We start from the raw sequence: 20,422 nt of genomic DNA, 5'->3' as shown, positions 1-20,422 counted from the left end.
GGGATGATTATATATTTTTTGAAAAACAGAATGAAAGAACATCGGTTCACCTCCGTTCAGTTCCCGACAGGTGATGACGGCCACACACACACACACACACACACACACACACACACACACACACACACACACACACACACACACACACACACACACATACACACACACACACACACACACACACACACACACACACACACACACACATACACACACACACACACACACACACACACACACACACACACACACACACACACACACACACACACACACACACACACAGGGTGCGTCCGTTCAGGTGATGACAGCCTCTCCTACTTCTCTTGAATCCCCTCCAGAGAGTTAGTTTGTTCCCAACTGATCTGTCCACACCACAGGAGAGAGAGTTAGTTTGTTCCCAACTGATCTGTCCACACCACAGGAGGGAGAGTTGGTTTGTTCCCAACTGATCTGTCCACACCACAGGAGAGAGAGTTGTCAAACACTTGTTGAAGTTGTTAAAGGTCCAGTGCAGGTGTTTTTATCTCAATATCCAATCATTTCTGGGTAACACAGTATCTTACTGTGATTGTTTTCAATTAAAATGGTAATTAAAAGAAGAACAAAAATAGCTTCTTAGCAAAGATTAATTTCTCAAGCAAGAATTTAGCTTGGACTGTCTGGGAGTGGTCTGAGTGGAGAGGGGAAGACTGAAAACTAGCTGTTATTGGCAGAGAGGTTTGGAACTCGCTTTCTTATTGGTCTATCAACTAATTTACTGCCTGGTGATGTCAACAGGCAGGCCAAAACTCCATCGCGACCAAAACAGGCTGAAAATCAGGCGGTCTTTTAAACAGCTCTTACACTCAAAGGACATTATCATAATTTTTCGCAATTCTGAAGTATTATTCCAACTTCATAGTGTGGAAATGTATATAAAACACAGAGAGAATCACCTGTTGGACTGCACTGGGACTTCATAGGGGTAGTTTTCTCTAATCTGATCTGAATCTGTTTTGAATCTGATCTGAATCTGATCTAATTCTGGTCTGAGTCTGGTCTGAATCTGGTGATGTGAGTGAGGTGATGTCTGTCTGTCTGTCCCAGCTCCCAGCAGTGTGTGGATGTAATCACAGTGTGACCGTGTGCTGGTCTTGGGCTCCATGCGATGCGGCCAGGCCTGAGGGCCTGGGAGTAATCTCGCATGGCTGATTCACCGTGTCCAGGGCAAGCAGCACAGATAGCATTAGACAGGCAGAGGTAGAGAGAAGGACCAGGAGAAGAGGAGATGGGAGATGGGAGATGGGGCTGATTGTTTTCCTGGCAAACTTCCGTTCGCCACAAAGTCCTTGGTGCCCAGGGGCATCCGCTCTCCACAGCAGCCCCGGTTTAGGCTGGATCTCTGCCCCTTCCAAGGCCTCGTAATAACCTCCACCCACACAACCTACATACTGTAAACACACACTGAGGTCCTCCTCTCTATGCACACAACCTACATACTGTAAACACACACTGAGGTTCCTCTCTATGCACACACACACACACACAACCACACACAACACACACACACACACACACACACACACACACACACACACACACACACACACACACACACACACACACACACACACACACACCCACACACACACACACACACACACACACACACACACACACACACACACACACACACACACACACACACACACACACACACACACACACACACACACACACACACACACACACACACACACACACACACACACACAACCACACACACACAACCACACACTCACAACCACACACTCACAACCACACACTCACAACCACACACACACACACACACACACACACACACACACACACACACACACACACACACACACACACACACACACACACACACACACACACACACACACACACACACACACACACACACACACACACACACACACACACACACAACCACACACACACACACACACACACACACACACACACACACACACACACACACACACACACACACACACACACACACACACACACACACACACACACACACACACACACACACACACACACACACAACCACACACACTCAGGGTAGATAGATATCCTCTATGACATTATATGTCCAGCAGCTCATGGAGATGTCTGTCACATTTATCTATTCATTCAAGTGTTTTCTTTAGTACACAGACACACTGCATTTCACTACACCCACAGTAACATCTGCTAATATGTGTATGTGACCAATACACTTTGACATTAGATTTGACTGACACACGGAAACAGATTCAGTCCCCCCTCCCCACCAGCTTGCCGCAGGGGCTCTGGGAAGCTTGTGGGCTGACTGTCCTGGGGTCAGAGACAGAAGAGATATAGAGAGGGTTGTTGGCTGACTGTCCTGGGGTCAGAGACAGAAGAGATATAGAGAGGGTTGTGGGCTGACTGTGTCCTGGGGTCAGAGACAGAAGAGATATAGAGAGGGTTGTGGGCTGACTGTCCTGGGGTCAGAGACAGAAGAGATATACAGAGGGTTGTGGGCTGACTGTCCTGGGGTCAGAGACAGAAGAGATATAGAGAGAGTTGTGGGCTGACTGTCCTGGGGTCAGAGACAGAAGAGATATAGAGAGGGTTGTGGGCTGACTGTCCTGGGGTCAGAGACAGAAGAGATATAGAGAGGGTTGTGGGCTGACTGTCCTGGGGTCAGAGACAGAAGAGATATAGAGAGGCTTGTGGGCTGACTGTCCTGGGGTCAGAGACAGAAGAGATATAGAGAGGGTTGTGGGCTGACTGTCCTGGGGTCAGAGACAGGAGAGATATAGAGAGGGTTGTGGACTGACTGTCCTGGGGTCAGAGACAGAAGAGATATAGAGAGGGTTGTGGGCTGACTGTCCTGGGTTCAGAGACAGAAGAGATATAGAGAGGGTTGTTGGCTGACTGTCCTGGGGTCAGAGACAGAAGAGATATAGAGAGGGTTGTGGGCTGACTGTCCTGGGGTCAGAGACAGAAGAGATATAGAGAGGGTTGTGGGCTGACTGTCCTGGGGTCAGAGACAGAAGAGATATAGAGAGGGTTGTGGGCTGACTGTCCTGGGGTCAGAGACAGAAGAGATATAGAGAGGGTTGTTGGCTGACTGTCCTGGGGTCAGAGACAGAAGAGATATAGAGAGGGCTGTGGGCTGACTGTCCTGGGGTCAGAGACAGGAGAGATATAGAGAGGGCTGTGGGCTGACTGTCCTGGGGTCAGAGACAGAAGAGATATAGAGAGGGCTGTGGGCTGACTGTCCTGGGGTCAGAGACAGGAGAGATATACAGAGGGTTGTGGGCTGACTGTCCTGGGGTCAGAGACAGAGGCTTGTAGTCTATCCCCTGACGTGGCAGTGGTAGACTGGACTCCTCTCTCTGGGCTGTGGGCGGTCAGGGCAGAAGACAGGGAGAGACAGGGGGAGATGGAAGAGACAGGACAGGAGACTGGAGAGACTGGAGGACCTAAGCCCAGCACCATGGATCCTTTTAGAGAGACAGGTTCCAAATAGTATTTGTTTTCCTTCAAATGTTTTGATAATTTGATTGGCCTCGCCTGCCTGCAGTGCTGGGTTTTCACTTGGAACTATGTCATTGCTTCCATTGTTCCAGGCTTTCTTAATAATCAATAGCAGCTAAAACATGTGAAGGAAAACACATACTAGTTAAACCCTGGTCTGACCACAGGTCCACAGCCTCAACTTCACACTATCATTATTACTCTACCACAGCTCCCAGAGCCACTTCCCCTTCCACACAGCTCCCAGAGCCACTTTCTGTTCCAGACAGCTCCCAGAGCCACTTCCTCTTCCAGACAGCTCCCAGAGCCACTTCCTGTTCCAGACAGCTCCCAGAGCCACTTCCCCTTCCAGACAGCTCCCAGAGCCACTTCCCCTTCCAGACAGCTCCCAGAGCCACTTCCACTTCCAGACAGTTGACAGAGCCACTTCCCCTTCCAGACAGCTCCCACAGCCACTTCCTCTTCCTGACAGTTGACAGAGCCACTTCCTCTTCCAGACAGTTGACAGAGCCGCTTCCTCTTCCAGACAGTTGACAGAGCCACTTCACCTTCCAGACAGCTCCCAGAGCCACTTCCTCTTCCAGACAGATGACAGAGCCACTTCCTCTTCCAGACAGTTGACAGAGGCACTTCCCCTTCCAGACAGCTCCCAGAGCCACTTCCGCTTCCAGACAGCTCCCAGAGCCACTTCCCCTTCCAGACAGCTCCCAGAGCCACTTCCTCTTCCAGACAGCTCCTAGAGCCACTTCCTCTTCCAGACAGCTCCCAGAGCCACTTCCCCTTCCAGACAGCTCCCAGAGCCACTTCCTCTTCCAGACAGCTCCCAGAGCCACTTCCTCTTCCACACAGCTCCCAGAGCCACTTCCTCTTCCAGACAGTTGACAGAGCCACTTCCCCTTCCAGACAGCTCCCACAGCCACTTCCCCTTCCAGACAGCTCCCAGAGCCACTTCCTCTTCCACACAGCTCCCAGAGCCACTTCCTCTTCCAGACAGCTCCCAGAGCCACTTCCTCTTCCACACAGCTCCCAGAGCCACTTCCTCTTCCAGACAGTTGACAGAGCCACTTCCAGACAGCTCCCAGAGCCACTTCCTCTTCCAGACAGTTGACAGAGCCACTTCCCCTTCCAGACAGCTCCCAGAGCCACTTCGTCTTCCAGACAGCTCTCAGAGCCACTTCCTCTTCCAGACAGTTGACAGAGACACTTCCCCTTCCAGACAGCTCCCAGAGCCACTTCCTCTTCCACACAGCTCCCAGAGCCACTTCCTCTTCCAGACAGTTGACAGAGACACTTCCTCTTCCAGACAGTTGACAGAGACACTTCCTCTTCCAGACAGCTCCCAGAGCCACTTCCCCTTCCAGACAGCTCCCAGAGCCACGTCCTCTTCCAGACAGCTCCCAGAGCCACTTCCACTTCCAGACAGTTGACAGGGCCACTTCCTCTTCCAGACAGCTCCCAGAGACACTTCCTCTTTCAGACAGTTGACAGAGCCACTTCCACTTCCAGACAGTTGACAGAGCCACTTCCACTTCCAGACAGTTGACAGAGACACTTCCTCTTCCAGACAGCTCCCAGAGCCACTTCCTCTTCCAGACAGTTGACAGAGCCACTTCCACTTCCAGACAGTTGACAGAGACACTTCCACTTCCAGACAGTTGACAGAGCCACTTCCTCTTCCAGACAGCTCCCAGAGCCACTTCCTCTTCCAGACAGCTCCCAGAGCCACTTCCACTTCCAGACAGTTGACAGAGCCACTTCCCCTTCCACACAGCTCCCAGAGCCACTTCCTCTTCCAGACAGTTGACAGAGCCACTTCCCCTTCCAGACAGCTCCCACAGCCACTTCCCCTTCCAGACAGCTCCCAGAGCCACTTCCTCTTCCACACAGCTCCCAGAGCCACTTCCTCTTCCAGACAGCTCCCAGAGCCACTTCCTCTACCACAGCTCCCAGAGCCACTTCCTCTTCCAGACAGTTGACAGAGCCACTTCCACTTCCAGACAGTTGACAGAGCCACTTCCAGACAGCTCCCAGAGCCACTTCCTCTTCCAGACAGTTGACAGAGCCACTTCCCCTTCCAGACAGCTCCCAGAGCCACTTCCTCTTCCAGACAGCTCTCAGAGCCACTTCCTCTTCCAGACAGTTGACAGAGCCACTTCCCCTTCCAGACAGCTCCCAGAGCCACTTCCTCCTCCACACAGCTCCCAGAGCCACTTCCTCTTCCAGTCAGTTGACAGAGACACTTCCTCTTCCAGACAGTTGACAGAGCCACTTCCTCTTCCAGACAGCTCCCAGAGCCACTTCCTCTTCCAGACAGTTGACAGAGCCACTTCCACTTCCAGACAGTTGACAGAGCCACTTCCACTTCCAGACAGTTGACAGAGCCACTTCCACTTCCAGACAGTTGACAGAGCCACTTCCTCTTCCAGACAGTTGACAGAGCCACTTCCACTTCCAGACAGTTGACAGAGCCACTTCCACTTCCAGACAGTTGACAGAGACACTTCCTCTTCCAGACAGCTCCCAGAGCCACTTCCTCTTCCAGACAGCTCCCAGAGCCACTTCCTCTTCCAGACAGTTGACAGAGCCACTTCCACTTCCAGACAGTTGACAGAGACACTTCCTCTTCCAGACAGTTGACAGAGACACTTCCTCTTCCAGACAGTTGACAGACCCACTTCCATTTCCAGACAGTTGACAGAGCCACTTCCATTTCCAGACAGTTGACAGAGACACTTCCTCTTCCAGACAGTTGACAGAGCAACTTCCTCTTCCAGACAGTTGACAGAGCCACTTCCTCTTCCAGACAGTTGACAGAGACACTTCCTCTTCCAGACAGCTCCCAGAGCCACTTCCTCTTCCAGACAGTTGACAGAGATACTTCCTCTTCCAGACAGCTCCCAGAGCCACTTCCACTTCCAGACAGCTCCCAGAGCCACTTCCTCTTCCAGACAGTTGACAGAGCCACTTCCACTTCCAGACAGTTGACAGAACCACTTCCACTTCCAGACAGTTGACAGAGCCACTTCCACTTCCAGACAGTTGACAGAGCCACTTCCTCTTCCAGACAGTTGACAGAGCCACTTCCACTTCCAGACAGTTGACAGAGCCACTTCCACTTCCAGACAGTTGACAGAGACACTTCCTCTTCCAGACAGCTCCCAGAGCCACTTCCTCTTCCAGACAGCTCCCAGAGCCACTTCCACATCCAGACAGTTGACAGAGCCACTTCCCCTTTCAGACAGTTGACAGAGCCACTTCCACTTCCAGACAGTTGACAGAGACACTTCCTCTTCCAGACAGTTGACAGAGACACTTCCTCATCCAGACAGTTGACAGACCCACTTCCATTTCCAGACAGTTGACAGAGCCACTTCCATTTCCAGACAGTTGACAGAGCCACTTCCTCTTCCAGACAGTTGACAGAGCCACTTCCTCTTCCAGACAGTTGACAGAGCCACTTCCTCTTCCAGACAGTTGACAGAGACACTTCCTCTTCCAGACAGCTCCCAGAGCCACTTCCTCTTCCAGACAGTTGACAGAGATACTTCCTCTTCCAGACAGCTCCCAGAGCCACTTCCACTTCCAGACAGCTCCCAGAGCCACTTCCTCTTCCAGACAGTTGACAGAGCCACTTCCACTTCCAGACAGTTGACAGAGCCACTTCCTCTTCCAGACAGTTGACAGAGCCACTTCCTCTTCCAGACAGTTGACAGAGCCACTTCCTCTTCCAGACAGCTCCCAGAGCCACTTCCTCTTCCAGACAGCTCCCAGAACCACTTCCCCTTCCAGACAGTTGACAGAGCCACTTCCTCTTCCAGACAGCTCCCAGAGCCACTTCCCCTTCCAGACAGTTGACAGAGCCACTTCCTCTTCCACACAGCTCCCAGAGCCACTTCCTCTTCCAGACAGCTCCCAGAGCCACTTCCTCTACCACAGCTCCCAGAGCCACTTCCTCTTCCAGACAGTTGACAGAGACACTTCCACTTCCAGACAGTTGACAGAGACACTTCCAGACAGCTCCCAGAGCCACTTCCTCTTCCAGACAGTTGACAGAGCCACTTCCCCTTCCAGACAGTTGACAGAGACACTTCCACTTCCAGACAGTTGACAGAGACACTTCCTCTTCCAGACAGCTCCCAGAGCCACTTCCTTCCACACAGCTCTTCCAGACAGTTGACAGAGCCACTTCCTCTTCCAGACAGTTGACAGAGACACTTCCTCTTCCAGACAGCTCCCAGAGCCACTTCCTCTTCCAGACAGCTCCCAGAGCCACTTCCCCTTCCAGACAGCTCCCAGAGCCACTTCCCCTTCCAGACAGTTAACAGAGCCACTTCCACTTCCAGACAGTTGACAGAGCCACTTCCTCTTCCAGACAGTTGACAGAGCCACTTCCTCTTCCAGACAGCTCCCAGAGCCACTTCCTCTTCCAGACAGTTGACAGAGACACTTCCTCTTCCAGACAGCTCCCAGAGCCTCTTCCTCTTCCAGACAGTTGACAGAGCCACTTCCTCTTCCAGACAGTTGACAGAGCCACTTCCTCTTCCAGACAGTTGACAGAGCCACTTCCTCTTCCAGACAGCTCCCAGAGCCACTTCCTCTTCCAGACAGTTGACAGAGCCACTTCAACTTCCAGACAGTTGACAGAGCCACTTCCACTTCCAGACAGTTGACAGATACTACTTCCTCGTCCAGACAGCTCCCAGAGCCACTTCCTCTTACAGACAGTTGACAGAGCCACTTCCACTTCCAGACAGTTGACAGAGCCACTGCCACTTCCAGACAGTTGACAGAGCCACTTCCTCTTCCAGACAGCTCCCAGAGCCACTTCCTCTTCCAGACAGCTCCCAGAGCCACTTCCACTTCCAGACAGTTGACAGAGCCACTTCCCCTTCCACACAGCTCCCAGAGCCACTTCCTCTTCCAGACAGTTGACAGAGCCACTTCCCCTTCCAGACAGCTCCCACAGCCACTTCCCCTTCCAGACAGCTCCCAGAGCCACTTCCTCTTCCACACAGCTCCCAGAGCCACTTCCTCTTCCAGACAGCTCCCAGAGCCACTTCCTCTACCACAGCTCCCGGAGCCACTTCCTCTTCCAGACAGTTGACAGAGCCACTTCCACTTCCAGACAGTTGACAGAGCCACTTCCAGACAGCTCCCAGAGCCACTTCCTCTTCCAGACAGTTGACAGAGCCACTTCCCCTTCCAGACAGCTCCCAGAGCCACTTCCTCTTCCAGACAGCTCTCAGAGCCACTTCCTCTTCCAGACAGTTGACAGAGCCACTTCCCCTTCCATACAGCTCCCAGAGCCACTTCCTCTTCCAGACAGTTGACAGAGACACTTCCTCTTCCAGACAGTTGACAGAGACACTTCCTCTTCCAGACACTTCCCAGAGCCACTTCCTCTTCCAGACAGTTGACAGAGCCACTTCCACTTCCAGACAGTTGACAGAGCCACTTCCACTTCCAGACAGTTGACAGAGACACTTCCTCTTCCAGACAGCTCCCAGAGCCACTTCCTCTTCCAGACAGTTGACAGACCCACTTCCACTTCCAGACAGTTGACAGAGTCACTTCCACTTCCAGACAGTTGACAGAGCCACTTCCTCTTCCAGACAGCTCCCAGAGCCACTTCCTCTTCCAGACAGCTCCCAGAGCCACTTCCACTTCCAGACAGTTGACAGAGCCACTTCCCCTTCCAGACAGTTGACAGAGCCACTTCCACTTCCAGACAGTTGACAGAGACACTTCCTCTTCCAGACAGTTGACAGAGACACTTCCTCTTCCAGACAGTTGACAGAGCCACTTCCATTTCCAGACAGTTGACAGAGCCACTTCCATTTCCAGACAGTTGACAGAGCCACTTCGTCTTCCAGACAGTTGACAGAGACACTTCCTCTTCCAGACAGTTGACAGAGACACTTCCTCTTCCAGACAGTTGACAGAGACACTTCCTCTTCCAGACAGCTCCCAGAGCCACTTCCTCTTCCAGACAGTTGACAGAGATACTTCCTCTTCCAGACAGCTCCCAGAGCCACTTCCACTTCCAGACAGCTCCCAGAGCCACTTCCTCTTCCAGACAGTTGACAGAGCCACTTCCACTTCCAGACAGTTGACAGAGCCACTTCCTCTTCCAGACAGTTGACAGAGCCACTTCCTCTTCCAGACAGTTGACAGAGCCACTTCCTCTTCCAGACAGCTCCCAGAGCCACTTCCTCTTCCAGACAGCTCCCAGAACCACTTCCCCTTCCAGACAGTTGACAGAGCCACTTCCTCTTCCAGACAGCTCCCAGAGCCACTTCCCCTTCCAGACAGTTGACAGAGCCACTTCCTCTTCCACACAGCTCCCAGAGCCACTTCCTCTTCCAGACAGCTCCCAGAGCCACTTCCTCTACCACAGCTCCCAGAGCCACTTCCTCTTCCAGACAGTTGACAGAGCCACTTCCACTTCCAGACAGTTGACAGAGACACTTCCAGACAGCTCCCAGAGCCACTTCCTCTTCCAGACAGTTGACAGAGCCACTTCCCCTTCCAGACAGTTGACAGAGCCACTTCCACTTCCAGACAGTTGACAGAGACACGTCCTCTTCCAGACAGCTCCCAGAGCCACTTCCTTTTCCACACAGCTCCCAGAGCCACATCCTCTTCCAGACAGTTGACAGAGCCACTTCCTCTTCCAGACAGCTCCCAGAGCCACTTCCTCTTCCAGACAGCTCCCAGAGCCACTTCCCCTTCCAGACAGCTCCCAGAGCCACTTCCTCTTCCAGACAGTTGACAGAGCCACTTCCACTTCCAGACAGTTGACAGAGCCACTTCCTCTTCCAGACAGTTGACAGAGACACTTCCTCTTCCAGACAGCTCCCAGAGCCACTTCCTCTTCCAGACAGTTGACAGAGACACTTCCACTTCCAGACAGTTGACAGAGACACTTCCTCTTCCAGACAGTTGACAGAGGCACTTCCTCTTCCAGACAGCTCCCAGAGCTTCTTCCACTTCCAGACAGTTGACAGAGCCACTTCCACTTCTAGACAGTTGACAGAGACACTTCCTCTTCCAGACAGTTGACAGAGCCACTTCCTCTTCCAGACAGTTGACAGAGCCACTTCCTCTTCCAGACAGCTCCCAGAGCCACTTCCTCTTCCAGACAGCTCCCAGAACCACTTCCCCTTCCAGACAGTTGACAGAGCCACTTCCTCTTCCAGACAGCTCCCAGAGCCACTTCCCCTTCCAGACAGTTGACAGAGCCACTTCCTCTTCCACACAGCTCCCAGAGCCACTTCCTCTTCCAGACAGCTCCCAGAGCCACTTCCTCTTCCAGACAGCTCCCAGAGCCACTTCCTCTTCCAGACAGCTCCCAGAACCACTTCCCCTTCCAGACAGTTGACAGAGCCACTTCCTCTTCCAGACAGCTCCCAGAGCCACTTCCCCTTCCAGACAGTTGACAGAGCCACTTCCTCTTCCACACAGCTCCCAGAGCCACTTCCTCTTCCAGACAGCTCCCAGAACCACTTCCCCTTCCAGACAGTTGACAGAGCCACTTCCTCTTCCAGACAGCTCCCAGAGCCACTTCCCCTTCCAGACAGTTGACAGAGCCACTTCCTCTTCCACACAGCTCCCAGAGCCACTTCCTCTTCCAGACAGCTCCCAGAGCCACTTCCTCTACCACAGCTCCCAGAGCCACTTCCTCTTCCAGACAGTTGACAGAGCCACTTCCACTTCCAGACAGTTGACAGAGCCACTTCCAGACAGCTCCCAGAGCCACTTCCTCTTCCAGACAGTTGACAGAGCCACTTCCCCTTCCAGACAGTTGACAGAGCCACTTCCACTTCCAGACAGTTGACAGAGCCACTTCCTCTTCCAGACAGTTGACAGAGACACTTCCTCTTCCAGACAGTTGACAGAGCCACTTCCTCTTCCAGACAGTTGACAGAGCCACTTCCTCTTCCAGACAGCTCCCAGAGCCACTTCCTCTTCCAGACAGCTCCCAGAACCACTTCCCCTTCCAGACAGTTGACAGAGCCACTTCCTTTTCCAGACAGCTCCCAGAGCCACTTCCCCTTCCAGACAGTTGACAGAGCCACTTCCTCTTCCACACAGCTCCCAGAGCCACTTCCTCTTCCAGACAGCTCCCAGAGCCACTTCCTCTACCACAGCTCCCAGAGCCACTTCCTCTTCCAGACAGTTGACAGAGCCACTTCCACTTCCAGACAGTTGACAGAGCCACTTCCAGACAGCTCCCAGAGCCACTTCCTCTTCCAGACAGTTGACAGAGCCACTTCCCCTTCCAGACAGTTGACAGAGCCACTTCCACTTCCAGACAGTTGACAGAGCCACTTCCTCTTCCAGACAGTTGACAGAGACACTTCCTCTTCCAGACAGCTCCCAGAGCCACTTCCTTTTCCACACAGCTCCCAGAGCCACTTCCTCTTCCAGACAGTTGACAGAGCCACTTCCTCTTCCAGACAGTTGACAGAGACACTTCCTATTCCAGACAGCTCCCAGAGCCACTTCCTCTTCCAGACAGCTCCCAGAGCCACTTCCCCTTCCAGACAGCTCCCAGAGCCACTTCCTCTTCCAGACAGTTGACAGAGCCACTTCCACTTCCAGACAGTTGACAGAGGCACTTCCTCTTCCAGACAGTTGACAGAGACACTTCCTCTTCCAGACAGTTGACAGAGCCACTTCCTCTTCCAGACAGTTGACAGAGACACTTCCTCTTCCAGACAGTTCCCAGAGCCACTTCCTCTTCCAGACAGTTGACAGAGCCACTTCCTCTTCCAGACAGTTGACAGAGCCACTTCCTCTTCCAGACAGTTGACAGAGACACTTCCTCTTCCAGACAGCTCCCAGAGCCACTTCCACTTCCAGACAGTTGACAGAGCCACTTCCTCTTCCAGACAGCTCCCAGAGCCACTTCCTCTTCCAGACAGCTCCCAGAGCCACTTCCACTTCCAGACAGCTCCCAGAGCAACTTCCTCTTCCAGACAGTTGACAGAGACACTTCCACTTCCAGACAGCTCCCAGAGCCACTTCCTCTTCCAGACAGCTCCCAGAGCCACTTCCTCTTCCAGACAGTTGACAGAGCCACTTCCTCTTCCAGACAGCTCCCAGAGCCACTTTCTCTTCCAGGCAGTTGACAGAGCCACTTCCTCTTCCAGACAGCTCCCAGAGCCACTTTCTCTTCCAGGCAGTTGACAGAACCACTTCCTCTAAAACGACGAGCAACAGTTACTGACAACCATGTCTGTTGATTTGTTTTTCCCCCAGAAGGTTTCATTTCATTAGTCATTGAACTGGTCAAAAGGACGTGTTCTCTTCCTCTGTTCCTTATGTTCTGTGTCAGTCTCAGTTTGCCTTAAGTTTCATGGCGTTATCCTCCTCTCGTCATATACCATTTAACAGCTTTGTTATTCTGCGTAGCAAACATCCCTCCACATCCCTCCACACTGCTCTGTCTAATCATACAGTATGCAAGTCTCCTATACAGTGACACTAATTTGTATGTAACGAGTGAAGCCTTGGGGAGGAACAAGGGGACAAGAGGGCAGATCCCCCCATTCTTCCTCCTCCTCACCCCCACCCTCTCACTCCTCACCCACTCCCTCCTCCTCACCCCCACCCTCTCACTCCTCACCCTCTTCCTCCTCCTCACCCCCACCCTCTCACTCCTCACCCTCTTCCTCCTCCTCACCCCCACCCTCTCACTCCTCACCCACTCCCTCCTCCTCACCCCCACCCTCTCACTCCTCACCCTCTCCCTCCTCCTCACCCCCACCCTCTCACTCCTTACCCTCTTCCTCCTCCTCACCCCCACCCTCTCACTCCTCACCCACTCCCTCCTCCTCACCCCCACCCTCTCACTCCTCACCCTCTTCCTCCTCCTCACCCCCACCCTCTCACTCCTCACCCTCTCCCTCCTCCTCACCCCCACCCTCTCACTCCTCACCCTCTCCCTCCTCCTCACCCCCACCCTCTCACTCCTCACCCTCTCCCTCCTCCTCACCCCCACCCTCTCACTCCTCACCCTCTCCCTCCTCCTCACCCCCACCCTCTCACTCCTCACCCTCTCCCTCCTCCTCACCCCCACCCTCTCACTCCTCACCCTCTCCCTCCTCCTCACCCCCACCCTCTCACTCCTCACCCTCTCCCTCCTCCTCACCCCCACCCTCTCACTCCTCACCCTCTCCCTCCTCCTCACCCCTCCCTCACCCTCACCCTCTCCCTCCTCCTCACCCCCACCCTCTCACTCCTCACCCACTCCCTCCTCCTCACCCCTCCCTCACCCTCTCCCCAGTCTCCAACCCCCCTCCCCCTCCCTTTGTTTTCCCTCCCCAGCCAATCAGCTGTCCTGTCCCGGGCTGTGTGGGCGTGTCTCTCTGACTGTTCTCTTTGCATTCCTCTGCAGGCATCTCAATAACAATAGAATCCGCACCCTGGGAACGCACTGCTTTGATGGCCTTCACAGCCTGGAGACTCTGTAAGTTGACCTCTCATTATCATGTAGACAACTACTGCCATTTGAACATTCTTTGTCCTCTTCATCTCTCTTCTCCCTCCTCCTCCCTCCATCTCTTCTCCCTCCTCCCCCTCCTCTCTTCTCCCTCCTCATCCCTCCGTCTATTCTCCCTCCTCATCCCTCCCTCCTCCCTCCATCTCTCTTCTCCCTCCTCCTCCCTCCCTCTCTTCTCCCTCCTCATCCCTCCCTCTCTTCTTCCTCCTCATCCCTGTCTCTCTTCTCCCTCCCTCTCTCCATCTCTCTTCTCCCTCCTTCTCCCTCCCTCTCTCCATCTCTCTTCTCCCTCCATCTCTCTTCTCCCTCATCCTCCCTCCATCTCTCTTCTCCCTACTCATCCCTCCGTCTATTCTCCCTCCTCATCCCTCCCTCCTCCTCCCTCCCTCTCTTCTCCCTCCTCCTCCCTCCCTCCCTCTCTTCTCCCTCCTCCTCCCTCCCTCCCTCTCTTCTCCCTCCTCCTCCCTCCCTACATCTCTCTTCTCCCTCCTCCTCCCTCCCTACATCTCTCTTCTCCCTCCTCCTCCCTCCCTACATCTCTCTTCTCCCTCCTCCTCCCTCCCTACATCTCTCTTCTCCCTCCTCCTCCCTCCCTACATCTCTCTTCTCCCTCCTCCTCCCTCCCTCCCTCTCTTCTCCCTTCTCCCTCCCTACATCTCTCTTCTCCCTCCTCCTCCCTATCTCTCTTCTCCCTCCTCCTCCCTCCCTACATCTCTCTTCTCCCTCCTCCCTCCCTACATCTCTCTTCTTCTTCCTCCTCCTCCCTACATCTCTCTTCTCCCTCCTCATCCCTCCCTCTCTTCTTCCTCCTCATCCCTCTGTCTCTTCTCCCTCCTCCTCCCTCCATCTCTCTTCTCCCTCCTCATCCCTCCCTCTCTTCTTCCTCCTCATCCCTCTGTCTCTTCTCCCTCCTCCTCTCTCCATCTCTCTTCTCCCTCCTTCTCCCTCCCTCTCTCCATCTCTCTTCTCCCTCCATCTCTCTTCTCCCTCATCCTCCCTCCATCTCTCTTCTCCCTACTCATCCCTCCGTCTATTCTCCCTCCTCATCCCTCCCTCCTCCTCCCTCCCTCTCTTCTCCCTCCTCCTCCCTCCCTCCCTCTCTTCTCCCTCCTCCTCCCTCCCTACATCTCTCTTCTCCCTCCTCATCCCTCCCTCCTCCTCCCTCCCTCTCTTCTCCCTCCTCCTCCCTCCCTCTCTTCTCCCTCATCCTCCCTCCCTACATCTCTCTTCTCCCTCCTCCTCCCTCCCTACCTCTATTCTCCCTCCTCCTCCCTCCCTACATCTCTCTTCTCCCTCCTCCTCCCTACATCTCTCTTCTCCCTCCTCCTCCTCCCTCCCTCCCTCCCTCCATCTCTTCTCCCTCCTCCTCCCTCCCTCCCTCTCTTCTCCCTCCTCCCCCCTCCCTCTCTTCTCCTCCCTCCCTACATCTCTCTTCTCCCTCCTCCTCCCTCCCTACATCTCTCTTCTCCCTCCTCCTCCCTCCCTACATCTCTCTTCTCACTACTCTTCCCTCCCTATATCTCTCTTCTCCCTCCTACTCCCTCCCTACATCTCTATTCTCCCTCCTCCTCCCTCCCTACATCTCTCTTCTCCCTCCTCCTCCCTCCCTACATCTCTCTTCTCCCTCCTCCTCCCTCCCTACTTCTCTCTTCTCCCTCCTCCTCCCTCCCTACATCTCTCTTCTCACTACTCCTCCCTCCCTCTCTTCTTCCTCCTCCTCCCTCCCTCTCTTCTCCCTCCTCCTCCCTCCCTCCCTCTCTTCTCCCTCCTCCTCCCTCCCTACATCTCTCTTCTCCCAACTCCTCCCTCCCTCTCTTCTCCCTCCTCCTCCCTCCCTACATCTCTCTTCTCCCCACTCCTCCCTCCCTCTCTTCTCCCTCCTCCTCCCTCCCTACATCTCTCTTCTCCCTCCTTCTCCCTCCCTACATCTCTCTTCTCCCTTCTCCCTCCCTACATCTCTCTTCTCCCTCATCCTCCCTCCCTCTCTTCTCCCTCCTCCTCCCTCCCTACATCTCTCTTCTCCCTCCTCCTCCCTCCCTCCTTCTTTTCCACTGACAGTCACACAACACAGAGGGTTTCCCTTACAGCTTTAGAAGTGGGACACTACTCTCTTGCTCTCTCTCACTCTCTGGTTCTCTCTCTCTCGCTCTCTGGTTCTCTCTCTCAGTTAAAACCTGTTGAGGATAGAGGGCGCTATTTTCACTTTGGGGGAAAATTGTGCCCAATTTAAATCGCCTCGTACTCTCTTCTTGCTCGTACAATATGCATATTATTATTACTATTGGATAGAAAACACTCTCAAGTTTCTAAAACCGTTTGAATTATCTGTGAGTAAAACAGAACTCATTTTGCAGCAAACTTCCTGTCAGAAAGTGAAAAATCTGAAATCCAGGCTCTGTTCCAGGGCCTCTCTAATCGTTTGCTTGAATTCTATTAGTATACATGCACTTCATACGCCTTCCACTAGATGTCAATAGGCTGTGAGAGGTGAAATGGGGTCTCTAGCTCTTTCGATGGTGAAAAGAGACAGCTTGGAATGACATGAAACCAGAATTAGTTTGTTCAGGAAGCGCATAAAGGTCACCAGTATTGGCTTCTGAAAAGCATTCGTTATAGACGTCTTATATCTCCGGCTTTGATTTTATTTGATAAATGTAATAATATCATCGTGAAGTATGTTTTTTCAATATAGTTTTATTAGATTATTGAAATTTCTTCGGGAGTTTAGGCGTGTTGCGTTCTTTGCGTTTGGTGACAAAGGAGACCTTAGCGCCACTTAGCTAGTTTTGCTTGCTCATTCGAGAGGGAAAAATGCCATTCTAAAACCAAACGACGATTGTTCTGGACAAAGGACCCCTTGTACAACATTCTGATGGAAGATCATCAAAAAGTAGGAACCATTTATGATGGTATTTCATATATCTGTCGAACATGTTTACTTTTAGTTAGCGCCCAGATTTTGGGGGCTCTCTCGCAATAACGTAAGCTGTATATCGTAATGAAGTTCTTTTTAGAATTCTAACACGGCGATTGCATTAAGAACTAGTGTATCTATCATTTCCTATACAACATGTATTTTTTAGTAAAGATTATGAATAGTTATTTGGTCAGAATAGGTGAGTGTCAGAAAAATATCCGAACATTCTGGGAAAAAGATGCTAAATTTTCAGAATGTGTAACCACGGATTTCAGCTCTAAATATGCACATTTTCGAACAAACCATATATGTATTGTGTAATATGATGTTATAGGACTGTCATCTGATGAAGGTTAGTGAAAATTAATATCTTTTGCTGGTTTATTCGCTATCGCTAACGTACCTATTGCTATCGCTAACGTGCCTTGATGAATGAATGCGGTTGTGTGGTAGGCTATTGTAGTAAGCTAATATAATGCTATATTGTGTTTTCGCTGTAAAACACTTAAAAAATCTGAAATATTGGCTGGATTCACAAGATGTTTGTTTTTAATTTGCTGTACACCATGTATTTTTCAGAAATGTTTTATGATGAGTATTTAGGTATTTCACGTTGGTCTCTATAATTACTCTGGCTGCTTCGGTGCTATTTTTGATGGTAGCTGTGATGGTAGCTGCAATGTAAAACTGATTTATACCTCAAATATGCACATTTTTGAACAAAACATAGGTTTATTGTGTAACATGTTATAGTACTGTCATCTGATGAAGTTGTTTCTTGGTTAGTTTGGTTGGTTCTTGGTTCTTGGTTAGTTTGGTTGGTTTCGTGCATGCTACCTGTGCTGTGAAAAATGTCTGTGCTTTTTTGTATTTGGTGGTGAGCTAACATAAATATACGTGGTGTTTTCGCTGTAAAACATTTTACAAATCGGACATGTTGACTGGATTCACAAGATGTCTATCTTTCATTTGCTGTATTGGACTTGTTAATGTGTGAAAGTTAAATATTTCTCAAAAATATTTTTTGAATTTCGCGCTCTGCCTTTTCAGTGGAATGTGGGAGGAGTTCCGCTAGCGGAACGCCGGGGCTAGACAGGTTAATTGTTTGCCTGACTAAAAGTCATTCACATGCATAAATATATGTTTTTGTGTCTGGGTGCTCTGAAGCATACCAGAAGCCGTTGGCTAGTTGGTTGGCTGGCTGGTTGGTTGGTTGGTTGACTGGATGACTGGCTGGCTGGCTAGTTGCCTGTCTGGCTGGTTGGTTGGTTGGCTTGCTGGTTGGTTGGCTGTTTGGCTGGTTGGTTGGTTGGTTGGCTGTTTGGCTGGTTGGAAGGTTGGCTTGCTGGTTGGCTGGCTGGCTGGCTGGTTGGCTGGCTGGTTCATTAAAGGAATCTCCTAACACGGAATATACTATTTGTCATGTAGTTAAATATATTCCCTGGCAGGAGATTCCCTCCAAAAATCACACACTCCCATGGCTTTTACATGTTCATTAATTTTGCATTTAGAGAGACGTGTGGGTAACTGAGATACTTGTGGGTAACAGAGAGACTTGTGGGTAACAGAGAGACTTGTGGGTAACAGAGAGACTTGTGGGTAACTGAGATACTTGTGGGTAACAGAGAGACTTGTGGGTAACAGAGAGACTTGTGGGTAACAGAGAGACTTGTGGGTAACAGAGACGTGTGGGTAACAGAGAGACGTGTGGGTAACAGAGAGACGTGTGGGTAACAGAGAGACTTGTAGGTAACAGAGAGACGTGTGGTAACAGAGAGACGTGTGGGTAACAGAGAGACGTGTGGGTAACAGAGAGACATGTGGGTAACAGAGAGACTTGTGGGTAACAGAGAGACGTGTGGGTAACAGAGAGACTTGTAGGTAACAGAGAGACTTGTGGGTAACAGAGAGACGTGTGGTAACAGAGAGACGTGTGGGTAACAGAGAGACGTGTGGGTAACAGAGAGACGTGTGGGTAACAGAGAGACTTGTGGGTAACAGAGACACGTGTGGGTAACAGAGAGACGTGTGGGTAACAGAGAGACATGTGGGTAACAGAGACACGTGTGGGTAACAGAGAGACTTGTGGGTAACAGAGAGACTTGTGGGTAACAGAGAGACGTGTGGGTAACAGAGAGACGTGTGGGTAACAGAGAGACGTGTGGGTAACAGATAGACGTGTGGGTAACAGAGAGACGTGTGGGTAACAGAGAGACTTGTGGGTAACAGAGAGACTTGTGGGTAACAGAGAGACTTGTGGGTAACAGAGAGACGTGTGGGTAACAGAGAGACGTGTGGGTAACAGAGAGACTTGTGGGTAACAGAGAGACGTGTGGGTAACAGAGAGACGTGTGGGTAACAGAGAGACGTGTGGGTAACAGAGAGACGTGTGGGTAACAGAGAGACGTGTGGGTAACAGAGAGACGTGTGGGTAACAGAGAGACGTGTGGGTAACAGAGAGACGTGTGGGTAACAGAGAGACGTGTGGTAACAGAGAGACTTGTGGGTAACAGAGAGACGTGTGGGTAACAGAGAGACTTGTGGGTAACTATGAAACGTGTGTGTTCCAGATTGGAACCCCCCCCCCCCCCATAAAGAATAGTGTATCAGTAATGGCAGCAGCTGCTCGGACAGAGCCGGCATATTCTCCTCAGGGAGGGGTCTCTGTCCTCTCTGTCTCCACCCTGCGGGGGGCGAGGGGCGCTCACATTATCTCTCCGTGTGTCACATGACATCTATTCAACTCCAGGGACTGGGAGCTATTCGTTAACCCCCTGCCTGCCTGCCTGCCTGCCTGCCTGCCTGCCTGCCTGCCTGCGTTCCTCACAGACCTCCTTTATCCATTTGTCATTTTGATAATGGTTAGACATTTACATGTCCACACAGCAAAGGGCCGATCGTCACATGATCATCCGAACCTAGAGCTCCCCCCATAGTATTACATATAGGACCTTTATCCTGGCTTCTCCACACAACAACATGGTTATATAATGTATAGTTCCTATACCTTAAAAACACACAGACATAGGATGTTACATTGATGGTGGCACGGTGTCAGAGTAACACTCTCTTCCTGGTACCATCCTGGGTCTCCACAACAACAGGTGGTTTATGGTGTCAGAGTAACACTCTCTTCCTGGTACCATCCTGGGTCTCCACAACAACAGGTGGTTTATGGTGTCAGAGTAACACTCTCTTCCTGGTACCATCCTGGGTCTCCATAACAACAGGTGGTTTATGGTGTCAGAGTAACACTCTCTTCCTGGTACCATCCTGGGTCTCCACAACAACAGGTGGTTTATGGTGTCAGAGTAGCTCTATGCAGAATACATACTCTTGTTGGTATATTATGCTCCATTTTAGTGCTACATAAATGACATCATTTAGAAAGAAAGAAAGAGAGAAAGTGAGGCATATACCTTTACTCTAAAACAACATGGAAAGACCTCTGCTCT

General features: G+C 51.7%; 1 protein-coding gene across 2 annotated transcripts in view; it reads left to right on the top strand.

Moving 5' to 3' along the window:
• Positions 1-20,422, top strand: part of LOC139533593 (leucine-rich repeat-containing G-protein coupled receptor 5-like) — a 187,018-nt gene that overhangs the window by 116,413 nt on the left and 50,183 nt on the right. For both annotated transcript variants that reach the window (XM_071331740.1, XM_071331741.1), the window contains exon 6: positions 13,946-14,017. In XM_071331740.1, the coding sequence (XP_071187841.1) occupies positions 13,946-14,017 (72 nt within the window). The remainder of the gene's footprint in view (positions 1-13,945; positions 14,018-20,422) is intronic.

Source organism: Salvelinus alpinus, chromosome 11 (genome assembly GCF_045679555.1).
Source record: "Salvelinus alpinus chromosome 11, SLU_Salpinus.1, whole genome shotgun sequence".
NCBI lineage: Eukaryota > Metazoa > Chordata > Actinopteri > Salmoniformes > Salmonidae > Salvelinus > Salvelinus alpinus.
Note: the sequence above shows the minus strand (reverse complement) of the source record. Positions and strands in the feature narration are given on the sequence as shown.